This window comes from Apostichopus japonicus, chromosome 19, assembly GCF_037975245.1.
Source record: "Apostichopus japonicus isolate 1M-3 chromosome 19, ASM3797524v1, whole genome shotgun sequence".
Taxonomy (NCBI): Eukaryota; Metazoa; Echinodermata; class Holothuroidea; order Aspidochirotida; family Stichopodidae; genus Apostichopus; species Apostichopus japonicus.
The window spans coordinates 18,624,010-18,642,853 of NC_092579.1; the positions used below are offsets into that span (position 1 = coordinate 18,624,010).

At 36.1% G+C, this 18,844-nt stretch overlaps 1 protein-coding gene across 1 annotated transcript in view; it reads left to right on the forward strand.

The window, feature by feature from the left end:
- LOC139960323 (developmentally-regulated GTP-binding protein 2-like) overlaps nt 1-18,402 on the forward strand; it is a 38,273-nt gene extending 19,871 nt beyond the window's left edge. The window contains exons 6-12 of the mRNA XM_071958617.1: nt 1,556-1,646; nt 2,293-2,365; nt 4,022-4,112; nt 8,454-8,551; nt 11,695-11,919; nt 13,719-13,772; nt 14,687-18,402. Coding sequence (XP_071814718.1) covers nt 1,556-1,646; nt 2,293-2,365; nt 4,022-4,112; nt 8,454-8,551; nt 11,695-11,919; nt 13,719-13,772; nt 14,687-14,773 — 719 coding nt within the window. The 3' untranslated portion in view covers nt 14,774-18,402. The remainder of the gene's footprint in view (nt 1-1,555; nt 1,647-2,292; nt 2,366-4,021; nt 4,113-8,453; nt 8,552-11,694; nt 11,920-13,718; nt 13,773-14,686) is intronic.
- Nucleotides 18,403-18,844: the final 442 nt, after the last annotated feature.

Here is an 18,844-nt window from a genome sequence, read left to right on the forward strand (position 1 = left end):
GTTTGTTTTGTAAATATTTTGCACTTGTGGTTGTAAGGACAGTATGAGCAGAATGAATATCCTCTGTCTTTCTACATTAAAGTTTGAAAACTGTTCACAATGCTGTTGGTACAGACTGTTGTGTAAACACTGCAGAACGCAAAAGATTTAATACATGTACAGTATGTCTTACGCAGCCTGGCTGCATGATGCTGCAGCCCCCTCAGCCTACCACTTTTGACGTGGTGCGTTTTAGTCGTTCGTCTTCTCTTGGGTAGATCTGGAAGGAAGCGAAAGTGGGTTGTGCCACCTAATTGAGGGCGCTGTGCTAAAACGTTCCATTCATGTAGTTTAGGTAGAGAGGAAAGTGCGCATATGTATGAGTTGTAGACAGATAAGTACCATTGTTCCTAAGCCAGTAAGGTTTGGGGGAAACTCTGATAAAAAGATGTATAATGTTAGTCAAATTGCATATTCATATTTTTTCTCTTTTCAAGTGCTCTTATATATGTTAATGTGTTCATATGTTAATGTTAGTCAATTGCATATTCATCTTTCTTTCTCTTTTCAAATGCTCTTCTATATGGAAATTATGTATTTAAATTTCAAGTTGCTGCAAATTGCTGGAGATTAATTTTGTCTATTTCTACCTTTTCAACCTATTGAGTTCATTGACATGCAGTGATTTTTGTGCAAATTTCATGATACGACAAATTCGTCTCGATCAGTTTATTCCTTATTTTGTTTTTCATCTCCAAGATTTATATTATTTCTAAACTTGACTTTGTTTCGTATTCTCAAGTCTGATATATACCCGTCTCTTGTTACCAATTCAAAGTATCGTCCTCTCCAAGTGACATTTTTTTCTATCAGATTATATACGAACAAGGACAGGATATCTGACATCAGGGATTTATCTTCTGGAATTTTTGGCAAATCTTCATCTTCCATAAAGTGTTTATAACTGATGGCTTTGTCTGTAGACGGGAAGTTTATTGTCTGAATGTGACATTCCAGGGTTTATCCTTGTAGACAGAGGCAAATCTTAGAACCCCAAAAAGTTGACGCAATTTATTAGACGTCTAGATGTGCGGATGGTGGTCGGCACGGGGCCAATCTGGGAGTGGATCAAAGTAGTAAAAGAGAAACACCAAAACCTTCGTCCCTCGTTAAAAATATCCGCAGCTCGTAATGTCTACTGATCCCCACACCCCAAACCTTAACTCTGTCATGGTCAGCCTGTTCAATTTTGAAGGTTTTAACCGACTTTTTTTAAATTCTGTTTATTATATAACGATTCAACCAGTTTTTGATGGTTAAAAAACTGGGTATCGAAAATGCTTGCCAAGTTGTCCAAATTCTGTTTGATAATTTCCCTGTTAGTTTTCGTTTCTTGATTTTATTTGAACAACTTAACAGTCATATACACCAATGTGTAATATTAGTGTTACGTAAACACTAGAAAAACAAGAAATCATTAATGGATGCTTGTTTAATGAATAAGATATTGGTTCTTTGTATGAAATCATAATAACGATAATTATGGATTTTTTTTCTCGCTGTTAATTAATTACAGGTAAAGGAAGAGGTCGTCAAGTCATAGCTGTGGCAAGGACTGCCGATCTGGTGGTGATTATGCTGGACGCAAACAAAGGAGAAGTCCAGAAGTAATTAAGTTACATTTTGCATACAATTTGCATAATTACATATATATCAGTGTCATGCCATAATTTTGATCAGGATCCATATGAGACACACTCAGTTGGTCTAGTTTATGTTATGCAATTCACTCGCCTGTTGATAGTAAGAGCAATACAGATATATCTTAGTTTTCTATGTTCGTAGTGTCGGTACAATTGCTTTTGAGGTGTGGAAATGAGAGTACAGTATAGACTACTACCAGCATAATAATAGTGAGTTGCCCCTATAAATTGAATTGTTTTGAAAGATAATTCTCATGGACCTACACTGTCGGGATCTCAAACATTAGTCGGGAACATCAGAATAGACAAGTATTAAGGCACACCTTTGATCTCTAAACATTCAGCTGATTGTCTTTTATATGGAAACCACAATAGGTATTAGTTCATTTCTGCTTGTCAACTTGTACAATCAAAACAGTGAGACACTGTCAATAAATGTTCAACAATAACAAATTAAGAGTAAACCCATCCTTCATGGTTTTAAGGTTCATATCTTTTTAATGCATGAAGCATTGAAAAACAAAGCCATTTTTCTGTCTTGTTCTTTAGTCAAAACAGATTGATTTCTGACAATTTCAACCGCTAGTTTATTATCTCTTTAATTTTTTAGGAAACTGCTGGAAAAAGAATTGGAATCTGTTGGCCTGAGGCTCAACAAGAGGAGACCTAACATCTATTTCAAGGTAATTTTTACGATCTTCTCACAAGAAGGAGAGTTTGAGGTTGGGTTTGTCCCATCAATGGTATTTCATGATCTCAAACATCAAAACTCTAATGTTTCTCAGATATAATAAGAAGTAATACAGTATAAAGGGTTACTCCAGGTCCTTTAAATTACAGGTGCCAAACTAAATTCACTGTGACCAATTGAATAATACCTACAAATGAGAACAACAAAAAATGATGCCATTCTTAAATTGTTGGTAAGAAAGTCTAATGATCTGATATGAACAGGAAGTGAGTTTCCAGAAGTGAGGAGCTGTATATAGGAAGCTGCTATCCCCAAAGGCCTTCATGTTAGACAACGGGACTGGATCCAGGAAGAGGTTGACGGTGACCAAGTGGTCTGCTTGCCACTCTTAGATCATGAAGATGATATTGTAAATACTTTTGGGTGCAACTTTTTAAGGACTCTGTTTCCAGAACAAGGCTTTGAGTGTAAAAATGAGTCTACAAAATACTTTGGTAACATGCAAAGCAGTTTTTTTGGTGACTTGTGTGAGACTCAAATTGGTTGTACTCTTGGACTCAAACCCTCAGAACACAGGTCCCGTTGGTCAAGGACTAGGATAACTGTGTGCATCTGTGGGACATACAGTACAGTAGTATGTCAAATCCAGGCTTCCAGTCTCATACAAACAGTAGTAAATTGTATCACTCCCTGCATACAGATGTTAATGTCTTAGAGAGAATGAGGGCAGGATTTTAAAACAGTTTAATCTGAAAAGCTCCCTCATTTACTGGTAATATCAAAACCTCAGCGTTCTTTCCTGCATCCTGCCTTAGAATGAGCTGGTAACCTTTTGAGCACTGTGTGACCCCTCAGGGCAATCCAGACAACACCGGTCAATGACCCAAAGTGACCTTGAAGTGCGTTATGAGGCATCTGGTAAATCTTGTCCCCGTGTAAAGACTGGAAGCCCGGAAGTTTAGGGATGCGAAGTCTGGAACATGTTTTTGTGGCGGATGTGTAGTGGAACACGATTAATTTGCATCCCAGATTCTATGCACACATGTTCACAGTCATTAATAGCTTAGGGTAACCAATTAGTCACTTGTAAGTCCCGACCAACTACTTTTAATATCCAGTTGTATTACTGATACATATTGAGAAGTTATCAGAACGTGATTACATAAAAGATAAAAGGGATCGCCCGACTGAACCAGAATTTGCAAGTCAAGTTTTTTTTTCATTTATAACTAGCGTAAAATATTCTTTTCTTCCGCAAAGCTAACAGCAGTGTTTTTGATATCATCCGAATGGCAGAAAGGGCAAAAAGAACAAATCTTACTTTTCTTTATATTAAAAAAAAAAAAACACTTTTCTCGCCAAACTAGATATGAACAAAATATCAGTTCAGGTTTGTGATAGCCTGGGGGTCTGTGATAATATCTGGAAAACTATTCCCTCGGTGGCCCTTACCTGGGAGTGGATTAAATAAGGGCCCCTTAGGTATGACGTTTTTGTAAGTCAAAATCGGAAAGAACATTCTCCCGGGACGTTGATTCATCGATTTGTGGAATATTCTCTCTCTCTCTCTCTCATACATGTCTGTCTCCGCATATTAATTTTTACAAACGGGGTCATCTCATTTTTATCTTTCTTCTCTCTTCGACAGGTAAAGAAAGGTGGCGGGCTGTCCTTCAACTCGATGTGTCCGCTGACCAAGTGCAATGAGAGGCTGGTACAGATGATTCTACACGAGTACAGTATCCTTGTAGTAAACATAATCATAAATCGATTAATAGCCACACCCTGTTCTCTTATTCTCTATTTCTTTAGTCCTTCCTTTTTTTTCCACACATGTGAGAAAGTCTGAAGCCTTCCCTCAAGGCTTACTGTGTCTATTCATTTTCAAAATTTGGAGAGTTTCTTTTTCTTTTTTCTTGTAAATTTAACATTGTGGAATAGAATTTCCAAGCGTCTATGCCCCTCCGGGATGAATCCTTTATGAAGCCGAAAGAAACAGGCCGCTGGGAATGTAGTTGGTCTGTTGCCTCAGTTTACTTATCAGCTCCTTTCCTTTTTCTTTTTCCTTTCTTTTGTTATTATTTGCATCATTTCCTGAATTTCTAATGAGAACAGAGTTGCATTGCTATAGGGACAGTTCTATGTTGTTTCTGTATTGTTTAACCTTGGAGCTACTATCAGTGTGTGTAAGAGAATTTATATGTATATATATATATATATATATATATATATATATATATATTTATATATATATATTTATATATAGATCTATATTTATATATATTAGATGTATGCATTACTAATGAAATTATTCATAAGTGTAATACTTATGTTAGACTGCCTCGGCCCCATAGTTAGAAAGAAGTTGAAGAAATTGTAGTGTGTCTACGCAATCCTCAACATAGACATGTATGATACCATTCCCTAATCTTATACCCTTCAAATTCTGTCTGGAACTACAATGGTGCACTCTTCCTCCCCCCTCCCCCTCTCCCCCACAGAGACAAAACTCAAAGACAACATAAAATTCCATGTTTTGCATTTTATTACAAACATCAAATCTAAATTGTGTGATCATAAATCAACAGGGCTCCAAAACATAGGTGTATCACTTTAGAACCTTCTGATAAGAATCATTTCAAGTTTTGCCAGCTTAACATGAAAGATGTATACTTACATATATATATATCTTAGACATTTTCTGATAAAGATCTAGCATAACTACCCACCAAATTTATTAGAATGTGGTATTTATTAATATTTAAATAAAGCAATCTCTGTGACAACTAACAGCAGGTTTTCGGATCTGTCATATCCATTTCATTTTTATGGTGTTTTCGAGCATTTCATAAAAAGTCATGCAGAGTCACCGGAAACTTGACAAAAAATGTATTTCAAACTTATTTGACATTGTAATAATTTTTGCCAAGAACACCATTCACTTTAAGCCCTCCCTCCCCCCCCCCCCGACTTATCACCACACTACTTGGAGGTTTGATTCTGCTATAGAGTATGCCCCGACCTATTTATTCCTATAAGATGCGAACTTGTAGACACTTATATAACTCTTATATAAACCATATATAAACTCTTATTAAAGACTCTTATATAAACCAAGTTCCCCTTTCAAAGTTTCAACAGATCCACAGTGAATCTCTCTCCCTAGAGAGTAAACACAGCCAGTAAGCTCCCCTGAAGACATTCTTCCTTTGTGCCATAATTTACTTAATTTTTTTTTTTGGGGTGACACGTGAGTTGCTGATAAGTACCTGCGTTTTTTTTATTCATAAAACATTTAATTTTTTTAATGTGTTTTTTCGTACAGTTATGACACAGCATTTTCGGTCATGTGGAATTACAAGCTCAATCCAGCCTATTGAATTTTAATTCTTAGAAATTTTGATTCCCTTAAAGAATGAGGTATCAAGCATCTCGAGGTAGATATGCTGATTCTAGACTCCAGCACTTGGTCTGACTTGATTTTCGAAGCAGTTTTTTCGAGTCATCTAGCGACATCAATAAGGGGAGATTCTGGGTACAGTTCACACACCAAAAGAGTTATGGTTATAAACAGTGTCAGTTATTCTTGTGGAAAATTTACAGAAGGAATGTAACAGCTCGTTACCAAATGTATTTATTGGTTCAGTTAGTTACCTTCTTTTAATAGTTTCCTCTCTCTCTACTGATTTTAATCGGCCGTTTCTGTGTTCAGTTGAACCTCATACTCGTCTTGTCTATGCAAGTCCATCTATGAATAACGAGATTTGGTATTTTCATAGGGTCAGAGCAAGGGTGGATACAGGATTTTAGGAAGGAGGGGTGTGGCCGTGGAGTTGTTGAGGTAGACTCCCATGTAGGGGGTCTGGGGGGTCCTCTCCCAAATTTTGTTTAAAACATTTTCCTGGGTTAAAGACTTTTGCAATTGGTTTTCCAAAGTGGATCCTTTAAAATCACTGTTATTGCACAAAATTTGAGTGAAGATTATTGGTCAAACAAAATGCCAACTAACTTTGTTCACCCACTTGAAGTTGAAGGATATTAATATTTATCTCAGATCTAGGTTTTAAAGTCTTATCAATCTTTAATAAGAAATGATTTTAGATTACAAAGTTCTCACCATTTATGATTAACTGAAGTTCTACAGAATGTTTGTAAAGTGTTTTCCAAAGTGGATCCTTTAAATTCACAATCTTTAGTGACTTTAGCGAGCTGTATTGGTAGGACAAATACCAACATACTTCGATAATCCAAAACACTGGTTATTTTATTTATCTCCCATCTTGAATGTTATAAATCTTATCCAGCTTTCATTGGGAAAAGGTTTGAGATTCAAAGCATACCAAGGTCAACAGAATGCTTTTGAAAATTGTGACCTTTAAAATGCCATTTTTAGTCAGCCTAGTAATAGACTATACTGACAATGAACCTGTGTATATCATTGGATTCACCTTCAGGAGTTATAGTTTAGTCCTTTTGATTTATCAGCTGTTTATATTTACAGGGGTTAACAAATTGCGACATCCAAGTAGTTGCTCTATAAAACACTGGTCAGAGAAAGAGACCAGGCTGCTCCAGCAATATATTTAAGTGGTTTTGGCATCTTTACCATAATTTATAACAAAATTAAATTAAAACTGTTAGCAAACTGCTTAACCACTGGAGAGCCTGTGTAGGAGAATGTGTAAAAGTAAGTTGGCCTGACGTTTCGATCCTAGCAGGATCTTCTTCAAAGGCTAAATGACAAGTCATTTTTTTATATTTATAACAAACAGGACATAAAAAAGGAATTTATAACAAACAGGACAGATAAAAAAGGAATTACATAAAGCAGGGTGTCGTCTTGGTGCCTACATGGATGTTTAGGCCTGGTCTAGGTGCCTACATGGATGTTTAGGCCTGGTCTTGGTGCCTACATAGATGTTTTAGGTGTTATCTTTGGTGCCTACATAGTTGTAAATGTGATCTTGGTTGTCTTCATAAATGTTTCTGGTGTCATTGTGGTGCCTACATGGATGTTTAGACCAGGTCTTGGTGCTTACATAGATTTTTTAGGTGTGGTCTTGGTGTTTACATAGATGTTTAGGTGTGGTCCTGGTGTCTACACAGATTTTGTAGGTGTGATCTTGGTGTTTACATAGATGTTTCAGGTGTGGTCTTGTTGTCTACATAGCTGTTTTAGGTGTGGTCTTGGTGTCTACACAGATTTTTTAGGTGTGGTCTTGGTGCCTACACAGATTTGTAGGTGTGATCTTTGTGCCTACATAGATGTTTTAGTTGTGGTCTTGGTGCCTGCACAGATGTTTTTGGTCTAGACTTATTGTTTACATAGATGTTTTAGGTGTGACTCGGTGTTTACACAGATGTTTTAGGTGTGGTCTTGGTGTCTACATAGATGTTTTAGGTGTGGTCTTGGTGTCTACACAGATTTTCTAGGTGTGGTCTTGGTGTTTTATACATACATGTTTTAGGTGTGGTATTGGTGTCTACATAGATGTTTTAGGTGTGACTTGGTGTTTACATAGATGTTTTAGGTGTGGTCTTGGTGTCTACATAGATGTTTTAGGTGTGGTCTTGGTGTCTACACAGATTTTCTAGGTTTGGTCTTGGTGTTTTATACATACATGTTTTAGGTGTGGTATTGGTGTCTACATAGATGTTTTAGGTGTGACTTGGTGTTTACATAGATGTTTTAGGTGTGGTCTTGGTGTCTACATAGATGTTTTAGGTGTGGTCTTAGTGTCTACACAGATTTTCTAGGTGTGGTCTTAGTGTCTACACAGATGTTTTAGGAGTGAACCTGAAAAGTATCAGATTAAAGTATTTAAAGATCTGCTGTTATTATTATCGAAACATGCCAAATACATATTTTCTGCTCTCCCTCATTTTTTAGCTGGACAGCTAAAGTTGCATTGACACGGCTGGAAACGACTAGGACTTTAGTATTTTTTTTACAACAAATGAATTTATATTACTGTCATAGATTATCTCTTATCTTTAAAGGTCTGTCTGCTTTTGTTCATTCTTTGCTATTTTATAAAAGTTTTCTCTTCCAAGGAATTTTCTTTAACATCGTACAACAGAAATGTTTAACGCTGAAGTATTGTTTAGGGAAGACCATAACACAGACGAGTTTATTGATGTCATCAGCGGTAACAGGATATACTTACCATGTCTTTATGTAAGTATAACAGGATATACTTATCACGTCTTTATGTAAGTATAACAGGATATACTTACGTCTTTATGTAAGTATAACAGGATATACTTACCATGTCTTTATGTAAGTATAACAGGATATTCTTACCACGTCTTTATGTAAGTTTAACAGGATATGCTTACCATGTCTTTATGTAAGTATAACAGGATATACTTACCACGTCTTTATGTAAGTATAACAGGATATACTTACCACGTCTTTATGTAAGTTTAACAGGATATGCTTACCATGTCTTTATGTTAGTATAACAGGATATCTTACCCTGTCTTTATGTAAGTATAACAGGATATACTTACCATGTCTTTATGTAAGTATAACAGGATATACTTACCACGTCTTTATGTAAGTATAGCAGGATATACTTACCACATCTTAATGTAAGTATAACAGGATATACATACCGTGTCTTTATGCAAGTATAATCACGGCTAAAAATGATAAGCTTTGACTTCAATAAACAATGACTTTAGGCACAAGTTTAACATTGATATGTTGTAGACCATTACAAACACTTTTTACTTTATGAAAAAATTTAAACAGCCGAAGGCTCATCAATTGAAGTGACTGGATTACTAAGTCTAATACACAGAAGTTTAGTTTCATTTATGTACCTTTGGATTTTGCAGTAAGGTTGCTGTACATTAAAATTGTATTAATTTCAACATGTCAAACTTTATACAATATACACACACATATATATATATATCCACATTATTTTCAAGTTTTATATTTATTAATCATATATATTTATTTACAATCAGGATTCATTTTTTTTTATAAGAGTGCAACATTCCACATTTGTCAAGAATGATTTTTAAACCTAAATGTTACACTTTGAAAATGTAAGGTAACCCCCTTCTCCCCCCCCCCCCCACAAGAAAAACAATAAAAGAGCAAAGGCCCTTTTTTCCATCTTCTTTGCTTTTTAAAAAGCTAACCATAATGAAAAATAAAGTTTTTGTCCCTCTCTGAGAAATTAGCTTCTCCAGCCCTGAGGAAAGAGAGGCTGACGACTGGTTATCATGATTTTTATGTTAGGGGTGCTATCAACAAGAATCTTTGTGATTACTATGAAAACGACACACTCTGCCTTCTAATTACACCCCTGAGGCAACAAGAGACAGAATTCCATTTGTGAGGGATAACAGTCTAACATTACGAGGGTCTAATTATCTGTTTGTCTTAGGTCAGCAGATTTACCAGCACCCTGTATTCACTCAAATTTAGATTGGAACATCCCTTCTTGATTTTTTTTTCTTCTATATTTTTATTCTCTTATCAGTATAATGAATATAAAGTAGGGAGAAATGAAGGATTTTGTACCATTTTAAATTGTTTGTTTTTCATATTCTTTTAAATCATATGCAAAGTGGAAAAGGTCACCAAAAGAGGGAAAATTCTTTCTTTTTTGTTGCCTTTTTTTAATAAAATTCATAGGGTATGTTGGGTACCAAATGATAAAATGTTTAATAAAGATAATATGTCAATTTAATCTACCAAACTTGCACCAAGAATGATGGATTTAGGCAAAAGCTTTCCAAATGAAATGAGTAATACATTAAATTTCCTGTATTAGATTAAACCAGTGAATTAAATCTGCAAATTAAAAGCATTATCGGGGTATATTATCCCCATAATTAGATCACTTACTTGAATTAATGGTATCCAAGTATGGAATTACTTGCAATGTTTTACATGACGTAGTCATAATGGTGAGTTCATGCAACATAAAGCTTTTTAAGATGACTTTTATAGTAACTTTGGAGAGAAAAAAATTCTCTGTGGTGTCCATCTGTCCCTTATAAATGTGTCCTCAGGTCTGTTTTTGTCTCAGACTCTGAAGAGGATCCTCGTAAGATTGAAGAAACATCAAGCCCTCCCTTAAACTTTTAAATCATTAAAGTTGTTGTAGACCATGAGAAACCGTGGCGATCAGTCCCAGGATAATTTCCATACCACTTTTTAGTGTGTTAGGAATGATCCTTTAAACATGTTAAGGTTGATCAATCAAAGTGGCTGGACCTCTTAGTCTAGTACACAGACAATTACATCAGGAAAGAATTTAATGTTCAAATCTTGTGTAGTAGTTTTGATGGCTCTGGATTTGTGTCTGTTATATAATACTATGGTTCCTGTGTACAAGAACTGCTATACATCTGTGGACTTGTATAGCAATTTGACCATTTTGCAAAGTATTTTGCCATGGCGATGCCGGATAAATTATTCCATTCATTTAGTCAGTTCAAAAAATAATTATATCCTCAAATGACATGCTTAAAGGCATTGAAGACTTGCCCCAAACCGGGTGCCTCGCTCTGAAAAAGTTAACTTTCCGTTGCTTGCAAGTGAAGTTTTCTTCTTGTTGCTACAAAATGCAGACAGTAATGAAACGTGATACCTTGTTATCCTTTATCTAGACCTGAGATGTCCACGCTGCTATGAACACTGTGTTGTGGGTATTGACCTGTACACTACTGTCTAATTACCGACGGTAGCAAAGCTGTGTGTGTATTTTATGGGATCGATGGTGGTGTCTAACACTTCTGTTACACCCCATTCGAAACTAGGTCAGATTACCGGCATGAGACATTTCTTTGTGCGCGAGTCTTCACACCTTTTAATACAATGCATTGCTCATTTGGTCAAGAACAAATGATATGCAGACACCATGCAAAGGTAGTTTGTGGTCTTTATGAAGATTAAAGAACATGTTTTTTGTTGAGAATTTATCAAAATAATCAATGAAAAATGTTCATGGCCTGCGACTGCGGTGCCGACAACATCATCAATTTAGTCTTAAAGGAGCATTGCAGACATTTTAGAATATTTTAAAAGTGAATATCTACACAAACACCAGAATAGCTATAGAAACATTACTATAGCATTCAAATTTTTTCCCACTTTCTAAGACTATTCGAATCATTTGCAAAATTCTGCCTAGAAATGTCATCATTTGAGAAGTGACTTCTTTTTTTTAAAGAAAAATGCAAGCTTCCATACTTGAGAAAGAGAAGGATGAAAGATATGATGGTAGTTATTGTAACATTTTACATCAATATGTATATTTGATGATTAATTTTCTCCGTTATTTTTTCCATCTTCAGGTATACAACAAAATAGATCAGTGCTCCATCGAGGAGGTGAACAGGATCGCCCATCAGCCCGACTGCGTGGTCATCAGCTGTGAGATGAAACTCAATCTAGACTACCTGCTGGAGATGGTCTGGGAATCCCTTAGTCTAATCTGTATCTACACCAAGAAACGTGGCAGTCGGCCAGACTTTGAAGAGGGCATTATTATGAGGAGAGGATGTAATGTAGAACACGTGGTAAGTTTCCAAGTAATATTAGCAGGTATCATATTGGAGGAGGTTGCAGGTGCAGGCCTGATGAGGTAGGCAGGGGGTGAGGGCATACAGCCCCCGGCACAGGGGGTCAATTGTAAGGCACACAGAAATATGGAGTCAACATTTTATTCTCATTTTTCATAAAACCATTTAGGAATCATGAATGGTGACGTACATTTCCACCGGGCAACCTATCTCTGTACTGTGCAGGTGTGTGTGTATGTGTTGGGGTCTGGGGGGGGGTAGGGCAGGGTGAGAGGGGTGGGTAGTTGTTACATCTTTTGTATACTACAGTCACAGTTAGGATAGACAGTTAACTAACAAAAGTCCATTGTTTTCTATTCAGAGGGCAAAAAATTGACATGTATTTTTCTATAGACCTGAAGCAATTAAAGGCATAATCAAATGGGTCTCACCAGTGTTTTGAAGTGGACGGCTTTGATCTACAACCCTATGGGTAGTGTAATGTGGGTGATCTAGACTGTGTAACTGTAGGTTCTCTGAATGATAAGTAACACGGTGGCACGAAAGTGCTCACAAACATGCGAGACATGAAATTGCATAAACGTGTGCTGGATGATTGACTCAAAATTTCCACGTGTGCAGTTTCGCTTAACGAGAAAACAATAGAAAACACAAGTAATGCTACAATAAAACAATTAGTTTGGCTTGGAAAATTCCAACACGTTTCATTAGATCTCTTCTCCAATAATTGCAATACAGACTTTAATGTACGTCTGGCGATCAACTCATTGGTATCGCCGCGGTGATATTTTTGATATCGACGAAATCGAAGAAAAAAACTTCTTACTTTGCAATCCCCACGTAGCATACAAATCTCTCTGGGCCTTTCTTTCCCATCAATATGTAGGACCGTTCAGTATGTGTCACTTTCATGTCTGTGACTTTTTGAGACAATCAATGTCACGTCTAAAAGCTTCTCGACAAGTCTATGTGCAGAAATCCACAGGTTCCTCTTCTCTTACTTTAAGGAACTTCATAATCATGGACATTAAATATGAATCTAAGAGACTGACTTCCGTCAGCTTGCGGCTTTGATAAGCCAATGAGGCTTCTTCTTCAGGAGGATTCAAAATACATACAAACATACATACATATTTCTACTGTTGTGCTTCTTCATGTTTCGTGGTAATTTGAGTTTTTTACCCCCTGTCATCTCTGTCAGGATTAAGCATGTGACAGTGATGGTCTATGTCAGATAATCCAACCTACTTTGGGATGGCATTGAGAGAGAGATCATAACATGATTGGAAGTTAATTCTTCTTTGTACCTACAGTACGATAGCTGTGAGAACTATAAAAGCATCTCCATAGTATTGATACCATAGCCGGGGGAAAAGTTAAAAAGTCAAAAGTAGAAGAATTTAAAGAGTTGGCAAGCTTTTATCAGTTTTTTTAATAACAGACATGAACATGCACTAAAAGAGGTATAAAATAAAAGAAAGTCCATATACCAATACAACATTAATGTTCTAACTGAGACAACGTAAATGTTCTCACTGGGAGAACATTATAAAATTCTGACTGGGAGGACATTAAAGTTCCGGCTGCGACGCCACATGAATGTTCTCACCGGGGGCAACATCAGGGTTTTCACTGGGCCAAATTTCCAAAGCTTTATTTCACTCCTTTGTATCCGTGATGGGAAATCTTTTGATCCCAGAGGAATAATTATCCAGCAAAATACACCTTTTCATTTTCTCAGCCTCCCTCTCTCTTTTTTAATTGTGTTTTTTTCTTTTTTTCTTGATATATTACAGTGTCATGCGGTACATCGAACTCTTGCCGACCAGTTCAAGTATGCTCTTGTTTGGGTAAGTGCAAGTGTGTTCCACTGTCAGTTAGCATCACTGTGTATTTTCTTGTGAACATCTGATTGGTGGAATGTACGGTCAGGTACCAAGCGTTTACATCTTACCGTGCTTTTCTAAGAAATAGCCTGGGCCCAAAACAAGACAAGTTGATCCGCTCTCAACCCCATACAACAGTATTTGAATCTATGATCACAATCAGCTATCCGGTACGAACAATGTTCCATGAGAGCATACTGTCTAACACATTGAATTCACCCAAAAGCCTCCCCTAGGTGACCCCACCACTCTCTTCCTACTTTTAATAAAATACCCCCCTGTCACCTGATGTAATAATATATGACTTGCCATGTACCCATACCTACTTACTAGTCAATAACTGACTAGTAGTAAAAAAAACATGTAAACCTTTAAACTCCCTTAATTGATCAATGACCCATTTACATCACTGAAAGTGTTTCCTCTAGTCACATGACCATACTTTTCAAGCATTATAGAATCCTTTAAAAGATGGAATGGAAAAAAATGGTTATTTCTTTACTTGAATACAGTTAAGAATAAATACACCGTCACGATTTTAATTGGGATTATGATAGGATGACCATGTTTGTATTTTATCTAGATATTTATATCTAGTGTGAACAATTGGTGTAAAGTACATGAAACCAGACATATTTCTGTTTGAGTCGTTGTAAAGTTTGTGACATACCCACGCAAGTTTATAGTTTGAGTTTTGTGAATTTTACTTTGCAAGATGGACATTTTTGGGGCGATTTGATGTGAAAATTCTTGCCTTAAATGGTAGAAATAAACAATTGACCAATTCTTTGAAAAATGAAAGGATGACAGTGTCCTGTAATAGATTAAAAAGAATTGATATAAAAAATAAATAAAAACTGTTTTCTTCTCTTCTGTAGGGTACCAGTGTGAAGTACAGTCCTCAAAGAGTTGGTGCCCAGCATGTTCTACATCACGAGGATGTTATACAAATAGTCAAGAAGTGATTTCTGCTGTCAGGAGTTTTAAACGAAAAAGGAAAAAGAAAGTTTACTGTAATTTTCACGGATGATTCATCTACCATATCAGCTACGTATCGAAGAGCTAGCGGGCTGCCTCCCTCCATCCGCTCTTTAGTTTTAGTAAACTGGGGAAGTCTTGATTTGTGGTAATGTTTATGCAAGGCCAACTCATGGAAAACATTTGCTGTTTAATTCCAAAGAGCAGGATGTGTCGATTACTGAAGTTATAAGACTCTCTGAAAACCTTGGAGCTCCTGTGTGGGAATTTTCCAGTTATTCTGGCAGTGCAAACATTGTCATTTTTGAGAAAATTTATCATGTTGATTTTGATTACTTTGTTGAACAAAGGAGTACTTGGGAATTGTTTCAATCTATTGCTGACAGGCTTATTATAGAAAGGTTCAAACCCATGTCTCAATTATAGTTCATAAGTTTTTTTTTTTATAATTAACAATAAGGTAACTTCATTTTTTTTTTTTATAGATATAGCTAAAGTTTATGAAAGTGATACTGTAAGATTACTAAAAGTACATCTGAGGTGTGTCACTTTTTTCTTTATTTTTTGTTCTACATGTTCATTTGAAGAAAGTAAACAATGGAAAATTAACTTCTTACCCCAAAAAAAAGGAAAAAGAGAAGATCGGAGAACACACAGGAGGGAATCAAACTATTCTGACATGAGCTAAAGATTACATCCTTTATAAGTTAGGCACCATTTCATCAACCTAATCTTATGCAAAAATGGGGGAACGGTGGAACATTCTTGACATGTGGTCTTCCTGCCGTTCAAAAGTAGTCTGGCGATTTTGCGGCAGAAAAAATTGCTAGACAGCATCTAGCGCAAAATAGTAGCAGCCAGACTGTTTTGCTACTAGTCCCATCACTCCCATGAATTTCCTGCTCCCCCCACCCCCCCCCCACTCATTTTATAGCAAAACTGTGTCAAAAGTCAGAAGTAACGCTGTGCCGTTTTGAAATTGCTTCATAGATAGCCAAATTTGTCAGTTTGTTGGAAGCTGATTTTGAAACACGCTTCACGTGAGGAAACCGTATGTTCGAGGACCTGGTGTCTTCCATTAAACATTGAAGTATCTATATTGTCTGCTGCAGAATATTTCTTGTTTTCTCCCTTCAAGTTGTCAAGAGTTACTGAGGTGTTATTAAATGAGGAATGTATCATATTCAAAGGTCATTAGAACATTATGACATTTAAAGGTTACATTTGTTCCATATTTTTGGGGCATATATTGAAGATGTTCTTATGCATATAGATAGAAGCAAGATATGTTTTTCTGACAACCATAACTTGATTAGATGTCTAACGCCAGAGGGCCCTTTTAGCCCAATTAGCAAAAGAAAGATAGAGATTATGATGATTGTATCTGTTTGGTCTTAAACTTTGAGAACAGGTTTTTTCAATGCTATTATCAATGATTGTCATTGAGAGATCATAAAAGGCAAGAAGGCATGTCTTAACTAGCATCTCCCTACAGTGTTTTTGTAGTCATTTTATTGGCACAGTGCCAAACATGAAACCTGCAGCAGCTGCAAATTACCCTGCTATATCAATAAGCAACAGAGATCATCTCTGTAGATCTGTGGTGCTTACTGCATAATACTGCACAGTAGGAAAGATAATGTCCTATGTTAGCCTAGCTGTATGATACTGCTGACCCTCCTCCCCCCCCTTCTCCCAGCATCAGACCTTTGACACAAAGCTTAGAGGTTTGGCGAAGTTCATTACAACTTTAAAGGACAACTGTAAGCTAGAATTTAATGGAATAATGTTCCGGACATTTAAAAATTAACTTCAGTCAGTGCAGGTTGCATTTTAATACCAGGTTTGACATATGTGTTTTTTTGTTTGCATTTTCTTGCCCAAATTTTGAAATTAACAGTTTCATTAGCCCATTCAACCACCTATTGAAAGTAAAAATTTCATCCTAGACCCTTGCATGCAAATGTCTTTGTAGATATGTTTTCAAATGTTTGACATTTCAAGTGTCAAGTATTTAAAATTTATCAAATGACTGAAATCACACAAAAAAAAGCTCACTGTTTAGACTTTTCCAAGGTTTCTTTTAACATTAACATTAAATAACCATAATTTGTTAAAACGAGTTTAACAAATGAATGAATTTGTGGAAAACTGCCCCTGTGGGAATCACATTTGCTTAAAATCTATGTCACTAACGGCAACATGGAAACCTTGTCACGTATTCTTGCTATTTGAAGCTATGGATGTTTCTCTTAAATATAAGACTATAACCACCTTTTTTAGTCAAATGTTGTTTCTGTTGTTTTAATTGACAGCACTCTGGAGGGTAAATTAACTGTTAAAAAGTAATTTATCTTTACTTAACAGGAGATGACGTTACTTATGTAATCAGTTGATAAGTTAAAGGAGTACTTTGCTATCAATCCAGGTTATATATTTATATAATACTTATAAATTTTGAGAAGTGACCCTTTAAACATTTGAGGTCCATCAATTCAAGTGACTGGATTATAAAGTCTAATTGTACAGATCAAAAAGTCAGCTCTTCAGATGCAACGTTAAACTCAGTTGGAAAACATAAGACTTTCATGGCCACAAATGACATGTTTACAATATAATGCAAATGGTGGTGAATGTTATCCAAGGGTGCTCTGTTGTTTAATATAAAGTTAACAGGTTAAATGCTTTTGGTTGAGTTATTAGAATTTGTAAGACAACAGATTAACATTAAACCTTAAAGCCTGCACTGACAAGCTGACCTCACCATTACCTAAACCTTAAAGGAGTGTTCTAGAGGAAAGTCATTTATTTAAGGTGTATACTATATGTCTAGTTCATCATGTAATGGATTATTTGGCATGCTTCTTAGAGGGCGCTATCATAGGTATGCATTCACATAGCCAGATATGTAGCTATACAGCTGTGTGCACCCAATTTATAAGTTAAATCTTTATTTGTCATTATTAAGTAGGGGGCGCTATCATGGGTATGCACTCACATACAGCTCTGCGCGTCCAGTGCAATTTTTAGTTTACGTACTCAGTGGGTGGCATTGTTATGGGTATGCATTCAGTTTATCAGTTAAAATATTTTGTGGCTTACTCAGTAGGGGGCAATATTAGGTTAAAAGGTACAAAATTATTCGCCAAAGGAAACTGTTATGTGTGCATTTAGTTTAATACACATTTATAGATTTTACAGCACTTCTGCTAGAGGGCAGTATGACGTATACATCCAGTTATTAACTTACAAGATTATTTTGGCCGACTGATAGAGGGTGCTATTTAGGTATCTATTCAAATCTTTGCTACAAGACTATTTGGCATACTAAGTAGAGGGCGCTATTTAGGTATCTATTCAAATCTTGCTACAAGACTATTTGGCATACTAAGTAGAGGGCGCTATAATGCATTCCTTCTGTCTATAATCTGAGTTAGAAAACTATTGGACATACTTAACTGAAGGTGCCATAAGTAAGGTATGCAGTCACAAGATTACGGTGTTTGCATTAAGAGTTCAAAGTCAGATATTTCAAGTGTCATTGTGTGGTAACGACATTCCTATGTCTATCAATCATATATCCTAAGGACAATACAATATGTTAAGCACTTTCTGATTTGTTTGTTTATGGTATTCTTATTTCAGCATTAATTTTTTTCAGCAAAAAGGTGTGGTCTCCTTCTCTGCACCCCTCCCTCCCCCCCCCCCCACTTCTAACCACCCATCTCTTTTAGAAATTCCCAAATTACATGTACATGAAATTATTGAGTTTGTATCTAACATAAATTTTTTCTTTGGTCCTTTGATTATGCAAGTTTAATATGTTTGGAGGTTGTCAGCTAGACTATGCCAGATTCCGTAGAGAAAGTTATGGCCTTTAGAGATCTGTATTGATTCTGATTGTCAGACTTGGAGATTATATAAATAAAGTATAAACCTCTTTGTTGCAGAGTTGCAGCCGTACAGAATGTGAAATTTCATTGTGTTGTTCTATAATGGTGCACAGCTGGTAGCAGACTTTTATCGATGTCAATTCCACAGAGTGATCAGCCGGGGGG